The 21,941-nt window shown below is 54.9% G+C and overlaps 1 protein-coding gene and 1 long non-coding RNA gene across 16 annotated transcripts in view; one reads left to right on the top strand and one right to left on the bottom strand.

The window, feature by feature from the left end:
* Positions 1–17,178, bottom strand: part of MVB12B (multivesicular body subunit 12B) — an 83,285-nt gene extending 66,107 nt beyond the window's left edge. For 6 of the 15 annotated variants that reach the window (XR_010375658.1, XM_064468822.1, XM_064468819.1 and 3 more), the window contains exons 1-2: positions 11,039–11,311; positions 3,806–3,928 (exon numbers count right to left, since the gene is read on the bottom strand). Coding sequence is in view for 14 of the 15 variants with exons in the window: in XM_064468822.1 (XP_064324892.1) it covers positions 3,806–3,928; positions 11,039–11,296 (381 nt within the window). In the remaining variant the exon portion in view is untranslated. Of the gene's footprint in view, positions 1–3,805; positions 3,929–4,649; positions 4,742–4,989; positions 5,149–5,568; positions 10,344–10,627; positions 10,915–11,038; positions 11,312–12,401; positions 12,549–12,962; positions 13,149–16,955 lie in introns of those variants that run through there. The other 9 variants (XM_064468824.1, XM_064468832.1, XM_064468820.1 and 6 more) reach the window with 9 other exon arrangements.
* A 70-nt stretch (positions 17,179–17,248) lies between these two features.
* The window catches only part of LOC135316223 (uncharacterized), an 8,163-nt gene continuing 3,470 nt past the window's right edge, over positions 17,249–21,941 (top strand). The window contains exons 1-3 of the long non-coding RNA XR_010375659.1: positions 17,249–17,466; positions 18,550–18,713; positions 20,055–21,941. The exon at positions 20,055–21,941 is cut by the window's right edge and continues 839 nt beyond it. This is a non-coding gene — a long non-coding RNA (uncharacterized LOC135316223). The remainder of the gene's footprint in view (positions 17,467–18,549; positions 18,714–20,054) is intronic.

Consider the following 21,941-nt stretch of genomic DNA (forward strand, 5'->3'; position numbering starts at 1 on the left):
CCAGGGAGGCACAGCAGTCCCGGCTGACTCCGCACTCCCCTTCCCGCTCCTGCCCAACGGCCAGCCGGGCAGCGCAGGAGCCGAGCACCGCCGGCAGCTGACGCAGGACCGAGCTCCTTGGCTCCTGGGAGCCAGCAGTGCCAGGCCTGGCCCGCAGCGCTGCCCCTTAGCGACAGCGTCCCCGCTGAGCCCCTTGCTGCTTCCCTGGCAGCACCGGGCAGGCTGTGCCGTGCCGCCCGCAGAGCCTCGCAGGAGGACGCAAGCAGCGGAGCAGAAAGCAGCTGGGGGCAAGAGCTTGCCAGCACCGGGGCCCCATGGGAACCCCAGCAAAACCATTCCTGCTTCTGCCAAAATGCAACATTCCCAAGTGACACCCTCAGCAATCCAAGCACTCTGCCTCTGCATCATCCCACTGAAGACTTTTTCCAAGAGCGGAGAAAATAAGCATGCGTTAACTTGTCAGAAGACTCATGGGGAAAGAAAACAGTACAATATAAACAGGAAACTTCTTACATCACCTGCTGGGCTCCTGCAGGCAAGGAGGATCCCCACCACCTCCTGAAGCAGAGCTGTGCCTGAGCAGCACTGCTTCGCGATGGCAGCGTGCCCTGGGTGGGGCAACGTGGGAAGGGAGACGACCCGGGGAGCCTGAGGCAGCCCCGTCCAGCAGGGTGGGCGCTGTGCAGCCCCAGCTCACCAAGCCCTCCGCTCGGCTAAGAGGTGAGGAACGTGCAGGACAGAGGACACGGCACCTGGCACTGGGCACCCGGTGCCCCAGGCACAAGGAATGGTCCTTCTCCTCATGGAGCTGGGGGAAGACACTCCTCAGGCATGTGCTATGAACAAATGGACTTGACGGAGTGACACCCAGCAAGGAAGGTGTCCCCCAGCGGTGTGCAGGGCTGTCCCTGCTCCAGCACAGCTGTGGGTGAGCAGCATGCTTGGGCTCTCGCCCCAGAGCAAACCCCACCGTGGAGCTGGCACTCAGCCTGCAGCAAGCAACGCAGCTGCACAGGAACCACACCTCTCTCCTACCCCAGGCTCCCTGCCGCCCACCTCTCCTCCCTTTCCTCCCCACCCATACGCTCAGTCTTGCCAGTTTGGGCAGATTTTCAGGAATCTAAGTTCAGACACACTGTACATTGTGGCAAAATCAAGTCTTTGGTGCTTCAGCTGTCAAAAGACCTGGCTAGTCATTACAAGCATCAGTAGCTGTTTTCTACAGAGACACAAAGGCAATGGAGATTTCTGAGTAATTAAAAAAACTACTAAGAGGAAAATGATCTCTGATCCCTTCACCAAGATTCCCCCAGGTCTGGTACCCTCGGCTCCACCGCACCACCACCTCCAGCTGGGTGGTACGCCGAACGCCGGGGCTCCATGCGAACATGGGAAACGGACCGGGACATCCCCCGGACGTTCAGCTTACAAATGGGCTGAAAGCACCTGTGCCTTTGCTTGTTTGTTTTAAAGAACGGCAAAGGGAAGAAGGCAGGAAAAGAATATGGCAATGGTTGTTTATTGGAGAAAGAGCATAAACGAAAGGGAAACCAGGTAAATCCTATTAATAACATAGCTGTCTCAGAAAGAGAACTGGGTACCTCACCATCACAAAACTCAAAACTGTCCGTGAAACTACACTATGTCAAATTTGTCACCAACAAGAGGAAGTACTTTCCCACGCAACTCTGAATCCACCTGCAGAAGTGAATGCTGCAGAAGCTGCAGCAAAAGGCAAAGCCATCAGATCCCTAAGGGGACTCCAGCAACATCCCAAGATAAACTTGTATTAATGCTTCCCAAAAGACAAGAGTGGTTCTGCTTTTCAGGGTGCAGTTTGAACCCACAACTATTAGGGCTTTAGAGAGCACACTCCTAGGATGGAGCTGCCACAGCTGCCTTCATCAAGGCTTTACACCCTGAAGCAACAATCGACTGTCGGTGTCTCATTAGGGAAATTGCCTATCTGGAGAAACACAGAGCCTGAGACCGCCCAAGCCACACATTGCCCATGTCTCCGAACATGACTTTCTCTGCTGCACTGAGAAGTGCACTTCTGCATACTCGGCTTCATGCCTTCAGATAGGACAGACTGGGTTCCAGAGAGGTCGCGGGCAAGTGGCAACCCCGCATACCACGCACTGCTCCAGATCCAGACTCACGCAGAGGAGCCACCTTCCCAGACATCGAGGCATGAAAAGCACAGCCCTACGTGCCACCGTCCCACGGGTTTGGGCGCCAGGACATCCCGTCACGTCAGGGTGGCACCCGGAGCGGCCCCATCTCAGCAGGTACTGTACAGTGGAAAGGGCACCGACTGTGGCTGACAGCATCTGGGCACAGAGCCGGACCGCTGATGTGCCACACACGAGGCTGAAGGAGTAAGCGTGTGGAAGCCATGCATAGGGTAAGACAACTGCAGGCAGCAGGCGCTTCCCCACGGCCTGCAGCAGGGACTGCTGGCCCCAGGGCCAGAGAAGAGCTCCTTGTGAGCAGAGAGGAAGGCAGAACAACCAGAGGAAAGGCAGCCTCCTCTGTGCCCCCTAGGAGAGAGCGACCCACATTCACAAGCATTATTACAACACCACCGTAATTGGATTAAGCCACAGGAAGACTCTTTTATCTTGTTTAGTTTAAACTGCGTTAGTGCTGAAGCTCCCTATTAAACCACAGACAGGCTATCTGGGGTGAGCGCTCTCTCTGCCCAGCCATTTAGGCAGAATGCAATTCTGTTATCACAACTCTCACATTGTCCCATGCTCCTTTATCAGGGCAAGCAGCTAATTACACAGCCTGGCTCGCTCAGGTAATCAGCACTCAGAAAAATGCAGTAAATGCAAAAACCTTCCAGGTCTTTAAGGAGCCTTTTCACAATTCCCTCCCTTGTGTCCTTACTTCAGCCTAATCCATCTTCTTCCTTCTCACACTAACAGGGTATGCAATGATCCAGAGCTGAAAAGGTGCGAGGAAAGCCTCAAGTCAACTGGTTTCCACTCCCGACCACGCAAGCTATCCAACCCTGGAAACCCAAGGTGTGATGTAGCACAGTTGGAGCAGGATCATAAAAAGGTGAGCAGATGGACTACGGGCCAAATCTTTCCATACAGAGCTCTGCAAGGTCAGTATTTTATGATATTTCAATGTTTCGAACACTAATATATGGGGAGAAAACCCATGCTGTTGGTTACAGAGCAACTACTCCAAAGAATAAGCAACTGTTAAACAGTGAGGTCCCTTTATCCATTCACATATTCACCTCTGCCATATCCAGCTGCCTTTTCCTGCTGCCCTGCCTCCTACCAAAGCTTAGTTTAGAGGTTTGCATTCTGTCCATCAAAATCATCCCTGCAATTTCAGCTGGATGCTAAACTCTCTGCTTCCCATTCTGGAGCTTCTCATCATCATTGTGCAGTGCTGGTATGTGGGATTAAACAGCTGATGCGGGATCCATTTATTCACAGATATAATTTGTGCAATACTTAGGACTCCTTCAGGACGAATGTTATGAGGATTATTAAATTTGCATGCCACGGTGGCCAGCTGTTTCTGAAAACCCCTCCTCCAGGTAATTATGCTCCTCTGGAGTGATACAGATGAAGTAGCACGATTGCACCCACAAACCTCCACTGGGGGAAAGCTCTAAGTGCTGTGGGCTGAGAGGTGGGCAGCTGGATATCAAATTACTTCTTAAAGCACACGTCTGAAGGCAAGCCCTCTCTGGAAGAGACGCTGTTCCCAGCAAAGTAAAGCCTCATCGGTGCAGAACCAAAGCATTAGCAACAGCAGCTGAAATAGCTCTACTTACTACATCATAACCTGTCGGTGCTCGGTTCCGGGATGCAACCACGCCAACACCCGTGATGGGATCCATCGGCAAGTCGGGCAAGGCATCTGAGAGGTCTCGCACTTCAGGCATTATGGACTGATCCTGAAAGAAAAGAGCAGAATTAAAGGGCTGCTCAGCAGCACACCCCACCAGAAGACAGAGAGCACCGGAGAACCTGCATGCATGCCACAGTGCCTGTGCTGACACACCACAGACTGCCAAATTAAACACAGGATTAGGCCAGACACACCTTCTGCACTTTCATTTGCTTTTGATAAGAGGGTACATTTGTGCAATGCCCAATAGGTTTGGAATTTGGGCCAGCAGCCTCTTCCGAGATTAATTTTGTTGTTTCCAGGATACTTAGCATGGGCTGGTCTCCATCTCGCAACGATGGAAAAACCCAAGCTCATTCCCTTCCCTCCCAAACAGGAGAGGAAATTTCATCCCTGAGTCAGGCTGGTTGAAGCAGCTCTGCCATTTTAAGCAGCAAGAAATCTGCTCCTAATGACTTCATTGGGAGGTTCCCAATCCACCACGGGTGTCAGACACACTGGGGGCTCCCCCGCGAGTCTTCAGCCCCATCGCACCCCCCTGACCCAGACCGTTTTCATGTAGCAGCACAGATGTATCTGGCGCTGTATGCAAAACCGTGCTTGCTGCTCAACACCAGGGCAACACAGATGAAGCGGCACAGGATGGTCTGATGCAAAGCAGACAGAGGCCTTGAAAAGGCCTAAGCATCTTCCAGGAGAAGGGAGGCATCACCGAGTACTTCAGGGGAGGAGGTACGCAAAGGGAGACAGAAGCAGGTAAGACCAACCAATTTCGGAGAGATGCTGTTGCAGGAAGCAGGAAGAGAGGACAAGAGAGCTGCTGAAACAACTCGCTGAAGGAGGAGGATCGGGAAAGGTGCCACTGCCCCAGCATGTGGTCTCCTGCAGAGGCAGCCAGTTAGGGCAAGTCTTCTCCGGCTTTCAGGCAGGAATGCCCCAGGAAACCGCCCCCCACGCACCCCGAGATAAAAGGGCAGTGCTTTGTGTAAACAAGCGTCACTGCTGCGCAGCCAGACAAGCCGTGAACCAGAGCTACCTAATTCAATTCCCTCCTCAGAGCAATTAAACCCCAGCATTTCTAGGCCATGTAGACAGCTGGTTACTTACTGCTTCTAGAAAAGGCAGAGGTGAGTGCTGGTGCCAGAGGGACCTGGGTTTACACTTCACAATGCCCAGTCTGAACAAACATCGTGCTGCAGGCAATAAAAAAGAGCAAGTCCGGGCCCCATGTAAATAATAATAATGTCACACGAACAGCCAGACTACCTGAGGAGACCAAAACAACAGAAGCTAGTGACCAGTAATGGTGAAAACACTATTGCCAATGAACCAAATCCAGGAGAGAGCTCTGCTTTGCCACCTAGACAAGCATCCAGCACGCACAGAGCAAAGCAGACCCACTTTGCTCCCTCCGCAGTTTGAGCCTCCAAAGCACGACGAGAAGCACACCCTGAGCCGCAGAGGCTCGCCCTCCCCTCCCGACAGGCTCCCTGCGCTCAGGGCAGGCGAGGAGCAGGGGCTCTGCCACAGGAACACTGGTGGCACCCGGCACAGCCCAGACGAACCCCGCACCGCTGCCTGCACTGCTCCACCGGCTCACCCAGACGCCTCGCAAATGATCCAGAACCCACTGCCTAAAACACACAGTACCGAGCAAACATAATGCGAATTTAACAAAGAACTTACAATCTGTTCTTCATACAGATGCACATTTTCTGAAACTTTTCCAAGTCACTCTCGATAACATGATGACTTGTTATTACACAACAGGAGGAGCTGGGAGATAACAAATGCTGATATGAGCTTCTGGTAGGCCATTTTGAACTGAAATCCAGGCAAGTGACAATATTCCCCAGCACGCTAAGAGCACTGCACGGCAGGTTCCAGCACAGCTGCAGCTACACCGAGGGAAAGCAGATCCACTCCCCCGGCACCTTCCGCCTCCACCAAACCACCCCAGCAAAGCACCGCTTGCTCCGCAGAGGCAGGGGGAGCAGGGGCGGCCGGGATGGCACCGACACCTCAGGGGGGACGCAGAGGGGCTGAGCCCCCTCTCAGGCCCTGGGAAACCCCAGATGGGCAGGGAGCCCCTGGCACTCCCTCCTCTTCCACACTGGTGATGGCAGGAATGGGGCTAATGCGGGCTGGGGACCTGCTGCCGAATGCTGCCCAGACCCCAGCTCCCCATGCCGGGGCCTGCTGCAGGGAGGGCCAGCTGCCCTGGCAGGAACCCGAACATCAGCACGGTCAGCCTGGGAGAGACCGAGGACAGGGTGCTGGGGGTCCCCAGCACCTCCGCAGGAAGGGGGGTGGGTGCCTCTACCCGCAGCGCAGTGCCGCTGGGCAGAGCCCCTCAGCCCGACGGCACCCCGTCCTTGGCAGGGGGAAGAAGGGCAGCTTTGTTGGATCCTTTGCGGTCCCACTCAGCGCGGCAGGGGGAGGGGAAACAGCATCAATCCTCACTTTGTTCCGGCTCACACAAAGCCCCTCTATGGCGGCAGCAACGGCTAAGCACGGGGAGCAGGGCTTTCCGCCTCGAGAGGGCGAGACGCGGAAGCCGCAGGGTGAGACACGATGTGGCACCGGCGCAGGGCCCAGAGCAGCACCCCATGACAGTGAGGGCCGAGCCGAGCTCCCCATGCCCGCCACCGCTGCACAGCGCCCAGCAAACCCGGCACCTTCCTCTGCCTGGTGCTCCGACCGCAGCCCTTGCCTGCAGCCGCGGTGGCGGGCGGGCAGAGCATCTGCCCAGGAAACAAACCCACGGGTCTCTGGGCAGCGTGCCGCACCCTGCTCCGCAGCAGGAGGGCTGGGGCAGCAGGGCTCGAAGGGCCCGCGCCCAGCCACCGCAGCACGGCAAGGCTCTGCTGTGCCAGGCCAGCTGCGCGTGGGAGCTTCCCGCTGTGTGGGTGGCACCAAGGATGCATCTGGAACAGATACGGAGCAGCCGCAATCGGTTTGCGCACTCGGACAAATGTTTTTGTGAACTCTGCACAGGTCAGAGGGGAGTCTCTGTCCAGGCAATCGTATAGATGATTAGTTACGTTGCACTTCTCCCCCAGGGCTTCTGCAAAGTTTCATTTCTTTTCTATCGTGCCTTTGAACTTAAAAATAAAAAACAGTGGAAGAATAGATCAAGTTATGGAGCAGCATTCTATAAATATTCCTGTTAGACAGCTTGTTATTTTAATGAAGTTCTCTTTAAACATCGCGAGTTTGACCTATACGCCCACCTAACATCATGGTGGCCGAGAACTCAAACCAGCTGACCAGGAGATGGCCTTTCACCATCCTGCACTAAGCTGCATTTGCCAAACTCTGCCGAAGGGCCTCCACCACTCTGCGTGCTGCAGGGTTATTCTGGGAACAGCCCAAAACAATTAGATTTCTCCCCTTAGCTGGGAGCATGCTCCCTGTAGGCCGTTCTCAATGCAGGGCGACATCCAACCCCCCACATGCCCAGGCAGCGAAGGGAAGCCGGATGCGAGCCCCGCGGCAGGAAGAAGCTTCAAAACACTGCAGGGCTGCTCAGACAAAGCCAGAGGGGAAAGGATGTGCCTCCACCAGAGAAAGTCACTGCACATCCTTCCGGCACCAGCCCCAAGCAGCACGGAGCACAGAGAGGTAGGATGGCCGCAGGACAAGACGCAGAGACGGGGTGCCTGGCTGCAGGAGAGGCCTTCAGGGACTCTGCCAGCCTCTGCCACACCACCCTCCTTCTGCCCTCAGCCAAGCCCCTGCTTTATCTTCTTTGCCTCCTCCTGCCCAGGGTTTGGCACCTCTGGAGGGGGTGGCACAGACCCCTTCCTGACCCCCCAGCAGTGCAGCATAGCCCCCTGCTTCAACCCAGCTCTGTGGGCCACAGTGCACGGAGAGGGTAGCAGAGACCGGTGCTGTGGTGCCCTGCAGCAGGCAGCCTCCAGGCAGAGCTGCCGACCAGCCTTCCAGAATTCTTGGCACCAGGGAGTTTGAGGCCAGAGGGCTGATGGCCTTTTACACAAACTGGAGCAAGCGGCACTCTGTCCTGTCCTGTCACCCCTAACTCCAGAGGCTGCCAGCCTGCAGGGCAAGCCACAAGGTACAGGCAGGGGAGAAGAGCAGAGGAAGTGTGGGCAGCAGGCAGTGACATTTAGTCAGAAAACCACACACTGACAGTCCAGCCAGGGTCTCAGTTTGATCCGTCACGACACAATGCCCACCAGTGCTCTGCTGAGGGACCTCCTGCTGCAAAGTACCTACTTCCAGCAGGCACAGCGGCTCTGCTCCCTGGGAGATGTGTAACATGGGGCCTGTGTTGCCCTGGCAGCACAAAGCCCTCTGCCAACTGGCAGCGCAGCTCCAGCACCCCGAGCCTCACACCCTGCCAAGATGGCAAAGCCAAGGGCAGCCCACCACCCCAGAGGAGGCTGTCCTGCAGCCCATGCCAGCAGTCACACACACCTCCCCTTCTCCTAGCATCCCCAACACTGTCTATGTCCTTTTCACTCACTCTCATCCATTTTCTTGCTAGCTCATCTCCGCTTGTATTAGTTTATCCTAGGCATACTTTTCTGTTGGCTTCACTGTCCGTTTCGAGCATTCCACTGAGGTGACCGACCACACACACTGCTGGGCTTCTGCTGGGACGCATATATTGCACAGGAATACATTTTCAGAAATTAATGTATTACTGTGAGTTTGTAGAGCATTTTTAACTCTCGGTATTCCTCTTCAACAAGTTCGGCAAGTTCAAGAGCTGCTGGGTACATGATCAGATCAAGCCTGATGATGTATTTGCTACAGAAGCATCACGCTGCCAGCACGGCAGGTCAAGTTCTGAAGTTAAATAGCAAGGGACTCGGCAAGAGAATGGTCTTATTGTTCCTTCCTTCAACTACAAGCCCTGCACTTTGACATTGACTTGCTCTTCCCACAGGCAGAGAAGTATGAGCTAAGGCAAAACTGGAAAAAAATTATCAACTACCTCACTGAGTTCCTGCACTCTGCAGGAAATAATCCCATCAAACCGAAGCAGACACACTGCTAAAACCCTCACTCGCCTGCTCGCGTTATCACTCCGTCATTTTGAAAAGGCAGTAGGTACTGCTGGCACACACAGGTTGCTTAGACGTTAAACTGACGTACTCCTCCGCACGCCCGGTCCTCCCACCGCGTCCGGGAACAGGACACAGCCCCGGCCAATTTTCTATTTCTGTTCATGGAATAGGACATAGTTTTGGTCAGAAAAACAGGAGAGCGCGGCAGGACGCAGGGTCAGGGCCCTGGAGGCCTCCATCACAAGCAGGCAGAATTTCAGCTTCACGTTCCGTCCCAAAAAAGGTATGTCTGGAATCACCCCTGCACCCAGGCTCCCATCTTCGAGACAGCTGCGCCTTATCAGCTGCAAAGTCTCTACTGTGTGTGACTGAACTGGATGGAAACAGGAACTTAAGACACGGAATGAGCAAAATTGAGATCTTGTATTGCTTCACAGCACTTCTAACTACGGATGCTCATTTGAGAAGAGCATCCTGTTTCAAACCAAAATAGGTTTCCATACACAGATGACCTTGCACCAGGGCAGCAAAATCTAAATTACATTCGGTTCAGTTATTTCTATCTTGGCACGTGTGTGAATAAGTCCCTGGGGGCTGCAGGAACCCTTCAGCCTGGGATTCACATTGTCAGAGCTCCAAGACTAAAATGTTCTCCATTTTACTTCACACCTCCAGAAGCTCAAACTAAGCCTTTGTCCCAGTATGCTGAGAAAACTGTCACGGGTAAGGCCGTTGCAGCTAAAGATTACAGGGATGACACTACCAACCTGCCACACGACACACAGGCTCCACCAAGGTATATGTTAGCATGTTCTTACTCCGTTAAAATAGAACACAAGATGGAGAAACCCAAGTTTTAGCCTGACCAGCTGAACACCTGCTGAAGCCCAGCAGGTCTTGTTTCAGCCAAAGGACTCTATCTGCATTACCATGACCAAGCTGCAAGCGCCCCTGCTCAGAGAAGCTTGGTGGAGCTTTGAGAACCTCTCCAGAAACCACGGGGAAAGCTTGCAAGCCTTCGTAACGCAGGAGGGGAGCACATAAAACACAGGCAGCTCAGTACCGCTGCTCCAGCCAGCACTGTAACACGAGAGCCCACATTATCACCTCCAGATATGCAGAAACCTGAGAACACGTGAGAAAAACGGGCGGTCAAATAAACCCACGCCGTGAACACTTGCGGCAAAGAACCACGCGAAAGAAGGGAGGTTTTGCTATTTTCTCTAGCCGCTCACTGATAAAATTTGCCGTAGGCTCTTGCGCAATCAAGGTCACCACGGCGTGCCCGCCGCCGAAGCTGTGCCTGCAGCTGCCCGCCCGCCCCAGCAGAGCCCTGGGCTGACCGGGCGGCCGCGAGGGAGCTCAGGGCCCCCGCACGCCGGGCCGGCGGCCCCGCGAAGGCGCGGTCACCCCGCCACCCCGGCCCCTCCGCCGCGGGCAGCCGGCCGCCTCGGGGGGCTCTGTCTCGGCCGCAGGCCGCGCCCGGGGCCGCCGCGAGCGGGTGGGGGTCCCGGCCCGCCCGCCCCGGCCGTACGAGCGCCGCCGGGGCCGGGCCGGGGCCGGGCGGCCGGGCCGGGCCCCGCTCTCGGACGCGCCGCCCCCGCCGGAGCCCCGAGCGCCCGCCGGGCCCAGCCCCCCGCCCGGGAGCGCGGCGGCCGCGCCGGGCTGGGCCGCGCCGAGGGGCCGCGGCGGGTCCGGGGACACTTAACTGTTGCCCGTGCGGCGGGCGGCGGGTCGCGGCTCCCCCGTCGCAGGCAGAAGCAGCTCCTCATCGCCCGGCGGGGCCGGCGCGGCGCGGCCCGGCGGGAGGAGCGGCGGCGGCGGGGGAGCGGCCTGCGGGCCCGGGCGGAGCGGGGCGGGGAGCGGCGGGCAGGCCGCGGCCCGGCCCCGCGCGGAGCCTTCCCCGGCGGAACGCGCCGTGCCGGGCCCCGGGGAGCGGCGGGGCCGGGGCCGCAGCAGCGCAGCGCGGCGCAGCTCGGGCTCCCCCCGCCACCCGCCCGCCGCCGCGCAGGCCCCCGCCCCCGCCGCTCCGCGCCCACCCGCGGCCGGACCGCGCAGGGCCCAGAGCCCGCCCCGCACCCGCGGCACCGCCGCCCCGGCCCGGCCCACGGGGCACTCACCGCGCAGCGCTGCCTCCCGCCGCCGCCCGGGCGCGGCCCAACGCGGAACCGGCCCCGCAGGCCGGGGCGGCCCTGGGCTGTCCTGCCCCTGCCCCTCCCACGGCAGGCGCGCCCCGGGGCCCCGCGCCCCCCCCCCCCCCCCGGCTCCCGGGACAGCGGGGATCCGCATCCCTCCACCGTCCCGGGATAGCGGGGCTCCGCGCCCCCCCAGCGCCCCGGGACAGGAGCAGGAAGCGGGGCTCCGCACCCCTCCACCATCCCGGGATAGCGGGGCTCCCACCCAGGGTTCAGCGAACGTGGGACTCGGGGCACAGTGGGCAGCTCCTGTGGGCCCCGCGCCACAGACAGTTAAACTTCACAGAGAACACGGTTCCTCTGCTGACCCCACTTGGGTGGGAACTTCTCAAGGGCTTCTCCCGGCCGGTGGTCTGCCCCAGCCGTCAGCTGCGGTCCTTGAGCCTTTGGAAGACAGGCGACGCCAGGGGGAAAAAGAGCTCAATAATTGTAATTCGGTCAATGCAAGCTCAGTCTTCCTTGTGAAACAAACTACATCTAGGAGGTAGGCAGCAGCTGGTGTGGACTGATGGAGGGCAACTTGTGTCAAACCAAGCTAGTGTTCTTGAGAAAACACTGCCTGTGGTTCGGGGATAAGCAGCATTGGGAACTACCTTGACTTCAGTAAGATACTCAATGTTCCCTTCACCATGGCCTGAAAAACAAACTAAGATGATGTGGTCTAGAGATGTCAGGCCTTGCCAGGCTGGTTGGGCAGCCGGGAGCCATGAGCAGTCCACTCACAGCAGGGAGGACATCCTGACCTGAGGGTCTGCAGAGGTCTGGTTCTGCTCAATATTATCGCATGTCACTGATGAAATTGAGAACACGCTTATTAAATTAGCAAATGATGCAAATCACAGTATAGTGTGGAACAGCAGCGTGGCCTGTAGCCATAATCATATGAATTAATCCTGCGGCTGTCCTGCATTTGGTTTTGAGCACCTCAGGGAAGGTCATCAATGATGACCTGGAGAGCAGCAGGACTGGTGTAAGGGTTGACATCAATGGCCTTTGATGCAGGACTGAAAGAGTTGGAGCTGCTAATCTAACGAAAAAGAAAAAATCCTGGGGTGAAGAATGAAATAATGGACGGAGGAAAACACGTTCATTTCTAGGTGAATTAAAGAGGAGGGCAGTAACCTGCTCTCCTGTCCTTTGCGGCTGGATTGAGAAGTGGTGAGTGTGGAGCGCAGCAAGAGGTTCTGCAAAGGTACGGTGAAAAACTTTACAATAGCAAAGGCGGTGAAGCTCAGCTTGGAGAGTTGTTATCACTGGACTAGTTGAAAGCCCTCCTAAAAGCACTTACCAGGCATCAGTCAGTCATTCCCATGAGGCAGGGACCAGGCAAGATGGTCTCCCAGGCCCTTCCTAGAGCTGGTTTCCTCTATTTTCCATGACATGCTGCCTGCTTGGAGCCATGGTTTCCTTTGCGCTGGAAATGCGGCCTCTGTAACTTGTAAAAGGAGAAGAACCTCACTCAGATGATGTCACCCAAATTTCCTCCCTCTTCTCTTTTGCCCTGACAAAATCATGTACCAGCTCAAGGAGTGGCACATTTAATGGATGGTCCGTCTCTGTTGTTACATGGCCATTCCTTGTCTGATACTCTGCCTTTAACTACACCACTAATCCCCAAGAAGCTCTGATGTTTTCCTGTGTCCCATTTTCTTTTTGCTGAGATTTGGTCATCTTTTGAAGAGCTCTGTTCAGCCTGTTTTCCCACTGGGATAACCATTTGCTCCTTCCATCCTGTTTGGACTCTCTGTCTGTGTAGACCCCTTCAGCCAGGCTGAACTGAGCAGGAGCGGTTGAGCAAACAGCCCTTCCCTTTCCTTCCACGGGTATCTCCAGGCTGTTTCGCACCTACCTGGCTCCCACTGCAGAAGGTGGGAGCTTGGCTGACCAAGGGATTCCCGCAGGCCCGGCTGCAGCTGGTCTGTAGCTGTTGATGTGCCTGCAGAGCGGGGTGCAGCCAAGGTCCAGGGGAGTCCTTGGGTTTGATCGTCAGGGTGGTTCCAGCTCCTTGCTCTTCATCCTGGTGTGCTCAGAGGTACTACCAAAAGAAAGACTATGAGCTTTGATTAGTCATGTTTGAGAGGCTTGTCTGAAAACCAACATATGTATTAGTGCTTTGGTATTGCTGTCCATAAAGCAAACAAAGTGTCCTGCAACAGTGGAATCCTGGCATCCGGCTTACTCCTGGATACTACTCTGGACTGGGAGCAAAGCTTCCTCCTGTCCTGATGGTGCTTCTCTCCAGTAAAGCACGTTAGACTGGTGCTTGCTGAGGGCTTACTGATGCGTGTTAAGCTGGTGCATGCTGAACCATGGTAATGACTGGGTATTCTCAACTACAGCTCTGTTCCCCCGCTGTTTGACCAAGGCTTTCTGGCTTCTGCTGCATACAGCCCTGATGGTGGCTTCTGGGTCCAAAGATTAACAATATATATATATTTTGAGCAATAAGGAATACAATGCTTTTTTTTTTTTATTTGGAGAGTAATTTAGAGAGAAGGAAAGATGATGCCTGGTGGAAATGAGAAATATATGTCCCATACATAATATATGCCCCAAATGCCCTATTACAAATACAACAAGATTTCCTGAACTGGAGAAGTTGTTACACATTACAGTGTGCTAATGCTCCCCCACGGAGATGCTGATACTGAGAGAGTCTTTAGTGTAATAATATTAAAAATCCTAGAGTTTCAATAAGATCCTCCCTGCTACCGTGGCGGTAGGAAATGAATTGATTCCAAAGGAAGACTCTAATTGCTGCTTAGTATCCACGAAATATTCTAAGATACACTGCAAAGATATATCCCAACATGTCTGTGGCGTGATCTGCAATAACATTTTTTCCAAAGAGACAGTCACTTTCCAGCACTGTTTAGCTGCCACTTCAGTTTTACCCGAGGAGAAGCTGCCCGAGGAGAGCCCTGTGCTGCACAAGGGAGCAAATCCGCTGCTGCAGCTGGGGAGGCTGCACAGCTCAGGGCGAGCTCTCGGTGCTTCTGCCTATGGAGACCTTTAAGCCCCAGCAGAGCTTGGAGGCTGGGGAAAGGCACCATTGTGCTCTTTTCACAGAGCATAAGCACAGGCTCTGAATCAGCAAATACTTGCACACTTGGTATTAGGTACGTGAATAACTATCCTGGAGTTGGTTAATCTACCAGTGTAAAGTTACTCAAAAGCAGAAGTATTTGCAAGTACAATGTTTTCCTCTGAATATTTTACATAAATCTTTTTCAAAATGCATTTGTTTACTTGTGTTTATGCAGAGCATTTCTTTCTCACGAGTTCTGCAGTCACGTACATGCTGTCCAGTCTGTACCAGTGTCTTGTTTTCAGGATGCTGAATAGGAGGAATTTAAGTCAGTCTTGGCTACGATGCTGGATTTGTGGCTGAACGAACACCAGCTCGCTCATCCTTGAGTGGATGAATGCCAAAACTTGCATCCTCCAGCTCATCGTTCCAAACAAGTGTGTGCGCTAGCTGGCTTTGTTACTGGTGCGGGACCTGCTCTGTTTGCGTCGCCCCACGCTGTTTGACCACAGCAGCACGGCTTTGCTGGAAGGGTGCGCCGGTGCCACGATGGGGATTTGCAGCACTGCTGCCTAGTGCAGGGGCAGTGGCCCAGCTCTGCTTCACATGCATGGTCCCTCACTCCCAAGGCAGAGCAGAAATTCCTGGCAACTTCTGGTCAGGCTTCACCATCCAAAAAGATCCCAGTTTGCAGGGGGAAACACTATGACATACCGTAAAGGATCCTGCATCCTCATCCTGACTGTAAGCTCAAGCCCTTATTTGTTTAAAATCCTTTATATCGCAAGAATTCATCCCTCTGTAGCCACATTTAGTGTAGCAGTGAAATACTGCTGCATATACCATTTTTTCCATGCCTGCCTTTAGAGGAAAATCAGCCCAGAGTTTAGTTCCATGCTGGAATAGCTGCAGGTTGAAGGTCAGCTGGTGCCTGGTTTTAAGGTTTCTTGGAGGTAGTTTTAACCTGCTGCCTCTAGCTTAGCCCACCAAAACATCTCTTGCAGCTACAACTTCCCTTCTATATTTCTATTTTAAATCTTGATTATTTGAAAAGGAATGAAAAGGTCCTCATAACTCCTGTGCACACTGCACTTCAGGCACCTCTGTAAGTGGGAAGGATGCGGCTGTCCCTACACATCCAGCCCCAGCCACCGATGCCTCCTGAAGGGCAGCAAGAACGAGGGAAGTGCGCAGCTGCAGGCCAAGCCTGCCCCAAGAGGGGTCTGGGTGGTTTTGTCTCTAACAATGCCCAGGCAGGGCTTGCCAGAAACCCTGAGAGCTACTGAACCTCCATCCTTCTGTCCCCAGTGATATCCAGAGCCTGGGGCACAGCCCTGCCCTGGCAGACTGACAGCAGTAGAGCTAAACCCCCACTTTTACAGTAGTGGCAAGTCCTTAACTCACGGAAACAAGCCACTCCAAAGGTTGTTTTTAAAGACCTGCAAACTCTGCATTAGGCACCTTCTTTGTACTGGCATGTGCGGGGTTGCTTTTTTAATAATGAGATCCCAAAGCATTTCAGGTAGCAACATGATCCTGAGAAGAGATGCAGCAACACTTCAGGAACTCACTGTAGTCAGAAACCCCCAGACCACCCACCAGGTTTCACAGTATTTTTGCATTTCATTTTACTTTGAGTTTAATCTTTTGTCCTTGTTCAACAAGGCTGGGTAATACTTCCTGCAGGGAAAATACCTCACTGTTTTACTCCTGCAGTCCTCATTTTTGTGCGTTTGATGCACCTCGGTGCCCGTCACTGCTGGCAGGCCAGGCTGCAGCCCAAGCAGAGCTCCTCACCAGCCGGACCAGGCACGCCACAGCCAGGCACATTCTTTGCTGAGGGTCTGGCAGCCCTCACCCCTGAGCTGTGCTTTTGGTTCCCTGCCACATCTGCACCGACAGTTTCTTCTGTCCCTTTCAGTTTGGTCTGGCCTCGACACCAAGGAAGCGTGGGACTTCAGCCAAGGCTAAAACACATCATTTCTGAATTTAAGCTGAAGCGTGAAATGGCACACAGCATCACTGCATCCTTAGTTTTGGGACAACGCACACTAACCCCAAGCGGCAGCTTGGGGGCCGGTGCCTGTGGCTGGAGGCACAGCTCCTAGGTCTGCTGCCCACCCCACAGCAAGCCTCTCCCAACCGCCGGTCTCGCCTCCCCTGCCAGCCGCGGCTGTGGCAGCCCGGTGGCCTGCAGCTCGATTGGCGAGTGAGCTGTGTCACCCCAGGATGGTGTGAAAGTGACTTTGAGAAGAGCCAAGTGTCTGTGCGGGTACGTTGCTTGCAGACACCTTCGGCAAGCGCAGGACTGTGGCATGCTCAGGGCTCTTTACAGCACAAAGCAGCAGTAGCGCTCAGCCCACTATTTATATATTATGGATCATAATATTTAAGTGGCCTGGCTATAACCCTGTAACTAGTTTTCCTTTACAGAATGAGTATTGCTCAGCACATACTAACAGCTGTCTGTAAAACATATTTATGAATTGTTCATGAATTTCCTGACAGTGGCAAACCCCACGCTGAGGCCCCCACGTTGCTCCCGGAGCCCTTGCCCAGGCAGGTGCCACTCGTTCCCCTCCCACCACGGAGGGCGATGCCGGTGCCCGGGGGTGAGGAGGTGATGCTGGCGGGTGCTGGGGGGAGCCTGGGGCAGGGTCCCTCCTGCCAGGCACTGAGCACACAGGCAGACCCCTGCCCGGGGAAGGTTCCAGAGAGGGCTCACCCAGCCAGGACATGGGCATGGAGAATGCACAGCCCTGCTCGCCAAGTGACGTGTCCTCATCAGTGTTTGTGTCCCAACTTCTGTCCTACCTGGCAGTCCAGGTGCCCCCGGGGCAGGAGCACGGGTGGGTGGGCCTCCGGCAGAATGGGCACAGCGGGGGCTCGCTCCCTGCTCAGTCCCACGTGCTGTGGTGCAACTCCTGCCGCAGCAGCTATCATGGAGTCCCAAGGAGACTCACCAGTCTGAGGAGATGCTGCAGCTCACATGGCAGCCTGCATGCAAAAGGAAAATGCTGTATTTAGTGTTATCAGCTGCTCACTTAGCCCCAGGTCAGCAAAGCACTAAAAGCCGAGTGTTCAGTCTCAAGCACGTGCTTAACCAGCTCCTGAATTAGAGGAACGGCTGCAGGGTCAGTGACTCAATGGCAGCCCCAAAGGAATCAGCTGCGTATCTGCTTGTTGCAGTCAGGCAGCCCCAACAGGAGCTGTGAAGCTGCTGTCGCGTCCCTGCTTTGGAGGCTCCTGCAGGGAGGGCACGTCGCTCCTGGGGGATGCACATGGCCATGGGCACACGCGGATGGTGCCCGCACCCTCGCTGCAGGTGGGTGCGTTCAGAGCCTGGTGGGCATCGGGCAGAGGTGAGCAGGGCACCAGTCTGGCTGTGCACAGCAGGGTCCTGGGCTGCTGGGCAGCCAGCTCCAACTCCTCTCCCTAACAAGGGGATCACCAGACACCCCAAAACACATTTTCTGTGGAGACGGAGAAGGCAGTTACCCACTTGCACAGGTCAGTGTCCTGCTGGTCCCTGAAAGTGTTTCTAGGACCTTGCACAGGAACCAGCTTTGGCTGGCAGCCCACTCCTCCACTCCTGCCACGCATGCTTAGGAAAATATTGTTTGCAAGTGTATTCACTACCCGGAGCATCACACTCACAGGACATGAGTGAGCAATGGAAAATTACCAAAATAGCCTTTGCAGAAAATTGCTCTGAACCATTGTTTCAGGGATCCACTCTGGCACAGAAAGTGATCTGGAAAAGGCACTATTTCTTGATTTATTTCCTGTTTACTTTCCTATCCCATAGTTATTACTAAATAGCACTGGTGCAGTGTAGATAAGCCCTCACATTTGTATTATAGTCCCGTTTCAGTTACAATCTACAGAACACCAATATACAACACCACTGCTAGCGATAACTGTGATTTACGCAGCAGCCAGTGACCGCTCCAGCCAGGGCAGGCGCTCAGCCGTACCCCCGGAAAGAGGGTCAAGGCATTCCTCATACAAAGAGACAGTCCAGGAGGAAGGACCTTCACCAGCCCCCTCCCACAACAGGGAAAGCAGGGCCCAAAGCATCCTGTGACCTGCCAGGGTTGCAGAGAGCTGCTGGCTCGGGGTGCATGGAGCGCTGGCACTATTTAATGGCACAAGGCTGAAGTCTGGATTCTGGAGCTCTGCTGCAAGGCCTGGCCCTGTTTATTCTGCAGGGACACACCAGGATTGAGGTACAACTGCTGTTCCACCCAAACAGAGGGCAGAAAAAACCTCCATGTGGCTTAATTACCAAGGAGAGCCACACATCCAGATTCTCAGATTATGAATAATAGCCACAGTGAGATGGAAACCTTTGCTTGAATAATTTTGAATGATGAACACATTTGGGGAAATAATGTTTTCTTTGCAGACCTCCTCTGATGAGATGCTACTGCTTGCCTTGCTTTCTCGCTCGGGGCGGGTGCTGTGCCACCAGTGCGGCCCCAGGCCTGCTCCATCCCCGCTGCCAGTGGGACGAAGGGAGCCGGACCGAGCAGCACACCGTTCACCGCTTTGCCAGGGCCTTCCCTGGGGGTACGTGCAGGGAAAATCCACCGATGGTGGCTACCAGGGCTGCAAAGCTGCCGTCCCAGGAAGATCCTGGCAGCGAACACAATCAGATGACTGGGTGTTTGCACAAAGGAATGCATGTGAATAAGTTAATAGGTGACCATTTGGCAGGGACACTGGGAGGTCAGTCACCATTCGGCTGCCTTTGTAAGACTTTTTCTAAGTGCAGCCCCTTTCCCATTTAGCCATGCAGGACCCTAAAAACACAGCTCTGGTCTTCAAACTCCCCAAAGCAGGGCCACAGCCAGCACCCTTCACTCCTTTTAAACCAAAAAAGAAATAATCCACATATCAGTTAAAATGCTGCAGCCAGAGAATTAATACCCCCACTCCAGCCCCGAGCTGCCCAAGCTGCCCTGATTCCCACCACTGCAGCGTGTGCAGGAGCACAGCAGTGCCAGGTAACACCGAGGGCCCCGTCCCCTCCTGCAAGAGCACGTCGGCTCCCTCCGTCGCAATTCCCAGGCCAGCTGGCAGCATTAGACGCTGCTGCTTGGCTCCTTGGCCACTGCAGCTTGTGCATATTAGCACCCCAGTGAGTTTCTCATCCGTCTGACAGGACTCAGTGTGGATAACGATGCCAAAGTCAGTCGTAACTGGACAATTACACTATCGCTGGGAGATGAGAAAAATCGCAATCCAAATATCCTTAATGAAGAGCCAGCAGGAACAGCGAGAGCCTCCCCAGCCTTGCCTGGCTGCCCCCAAACGCAAGGTCACCATCCCAAGGGCACACAGTACCCTTGGGTAGGGGCAGGATGCGGCCGGATGAATTACACAGCTGAGGGCCAGGACCAGAAACGGGAGTATGAGCTCCAAAATGGGTTCTCCATGGAAAAACCTAAAGCCACCGTGGGCAGCGGTTGGAGCAGAAGCCCTGACTGTGCCGAGCAGCTCCGAGTCCCACTGTGGCGCAAGCGCAGGCAGAGCCTCCTGCGCCGGCAGCTACAGCGATGGCAGGGGAAGAGGCTGCACGCTCAGCACCTGCTTAATGTCCTCCCAGCTTTGCCAATACTTGAAACATGATATCTGTAGGATCCCTTTAGGAAAACACACTTAACAATCCTTGCAAGGAGGGAGATAAAACCAAAAGGAGGCATATCAGCTAGTTCCCTCAGAAAGGTTTCTGCATCGCTGGGAGGTACAAGAGGATGGGTATCGTGTGATGGGAGAATCCACAGATCACCCGGCATCACTAATGATAGGACATTCTTTGAATACATAATTTGACATCCCATTTTATTGCCTTTCCAGCTTTGAGTTTACTCCTACATAAGTTTTAAGGTTTTTGTTCCACAATTACAGGCCTGCGGTTCCCTCAAAGCACATCCTGAGAGTGCAGACACTTCTGAAGCAGGACTACTCCTCTGCTGCCGAAGTCATCAGTTTCTTGCTAACCAAAGGAAGCTTCAGCAAAGAGCCAGGGTGGCTTTGCTTTCAGGGTGTATAATGTGCCTCAACAACGCGATAATGAGCTGACATTAGAAAGAAAAGGGCTCTTCCAGCTGCTTTCTAGCTGAGAGGATGCTTGTGCCAAGCATTGCTTTCATATGCAAAGTGGTGCATTTTTTCAATGTAAATATTTTAAGAACAGTGTTTTATAAGAGAGAAGAAAAAATCTCACCTGAGTTTAACAGGAAGGCCTGTTCACAGAGTTTCTTCTTTTTCTGTCAAAGATCTTGTTGCAGGATGCTCTGCTCCCTCTGTCTCTTGGGTAATTGTGGGATTTATTACAGCAACTTGTCTCGTATTTCATTTCTTGGCTGTTCTGTTTCTCCCATCGGTGCTACCCTGCCCTCCAAGGGGGGAGGGACTGGTGTACCAGCCTCAGCACTGTGACAGCCCAGGTGCCCCTGAGAGACACCAACGAGCATCTTCACGGGGCTCAGCTGGGTGGGAGCGGGTCCCTCTGCCCGGGGGGACAGTGGCAACGCTCCCAGCTGCAGCAGCGCAGCAAGTGCTTGTGCACATGCAGAAGTGCTGGGGCTCCGCAGAGGCAGCAGGGCAGGTACCCCACGCACCGGGAGCCCCTCGTGGTACCGGCAGGGACGGCCGCTGCCAGGGTCAATGCCCCATGCAGCCCACCCGGCAAGTCCGCAGGATGAGACAGGTCTGAGGCCAAGCTGGGAAGCCGACCCGTGCTCAGATCAGGTCCAGTGGCTGCGGGGCAGCTCCATGGGGACAAGGCAGGACTGAAGCCAGTCTGGAAGTCAGGGGCTGGATCCACAGGGCCTATGGGGCACAGGCCTGAGAGACTCTTATGGCATAGCTGAGGCAGGGGCTGAAGGCCCAGAGCTGAGCTTAAATGGGCTCCTGGGTGGGTGGCCAGATGGGGCTCATCAGGGCCATTAGGGCAATTAGTGCCCTAGGCTCTAGGTGGAGCTTCCCAGGAAATGCTGAGATCTCTCGCAGGTGTGATGACATGTGCCTGCTCTCAGCGGGACAGAGGCTGTTGGGTGTGGCTGTGACAGCCCACCAAAGGAGCCCCAATTACAGCCATGCTCAGGGCAACCTGCCCACCAACTCGAGTGACACGGTGACTGAAGACTCTGCCCCTGTGTCTGTAAAAACCACCTAAACTAACCAGAGACGAGACCTGATGAGGTCCCCGGGGCACTCCAGTAGGTGGGAATCCCGCTGCGTTCCGGCGGTGCCAGCTCGGGTCCGGGCAGCGGCTGGGGGAGAGAGCTTGTGTGGCTGCAAGCCTGCTCCGCTGCCCCTGTGCCCGAGCTGGGGCTGCCTGAGCACGAGCTCCCCCGGGAAATTAACAGAGGATGCGGCCGTGCAGCGCGTCCTGGTGCGCGACAGGCTGCTCCCCCCGCCCCGGGCAGCCGGTGTACCTGGACAGCCGGAGAAAGGGCTGAGAAACGCCTCATCCTATCCCGCCCCGTGTATTGCTGTTTTCATCTTAAAAGTGACAGTAAACCAGCATCCATATTACAGTGACATTAGCAGAATAGCTGCCACAGGGTTGCCTCCTGCTTTATGCTTTTCAGGCAGAGGCCAGCAGCAAGAGATCAAAAACTGTTTTTATGTTGCTTCAGAGCTGTGTCAGCTCAATGAGCCAACAAACCCTGCAGTGCCGGCGTGCGTCCTGCTAGCGCTGCTTAGCACTTGGAGCATTAAATTATTGACAGGATGCTGCTTGTGAACCTGCAGCACTCCTGACCCAGATACTCGTCGTCACTAAAC

This window comes from Phalacrocorax carbo, chromosome 18, assembly GCF_963921805.1.
Source record: "Phalacrocorax carbo chromosome 18, bPhaCar2.1, whole genome shotgun sequence".
NCBI lineage: Eukaryota > Metazoa > Chordata > Aves > Suliformes > Phalacrocoracidae > Phalacrocorax > Phalacrocorax carbo.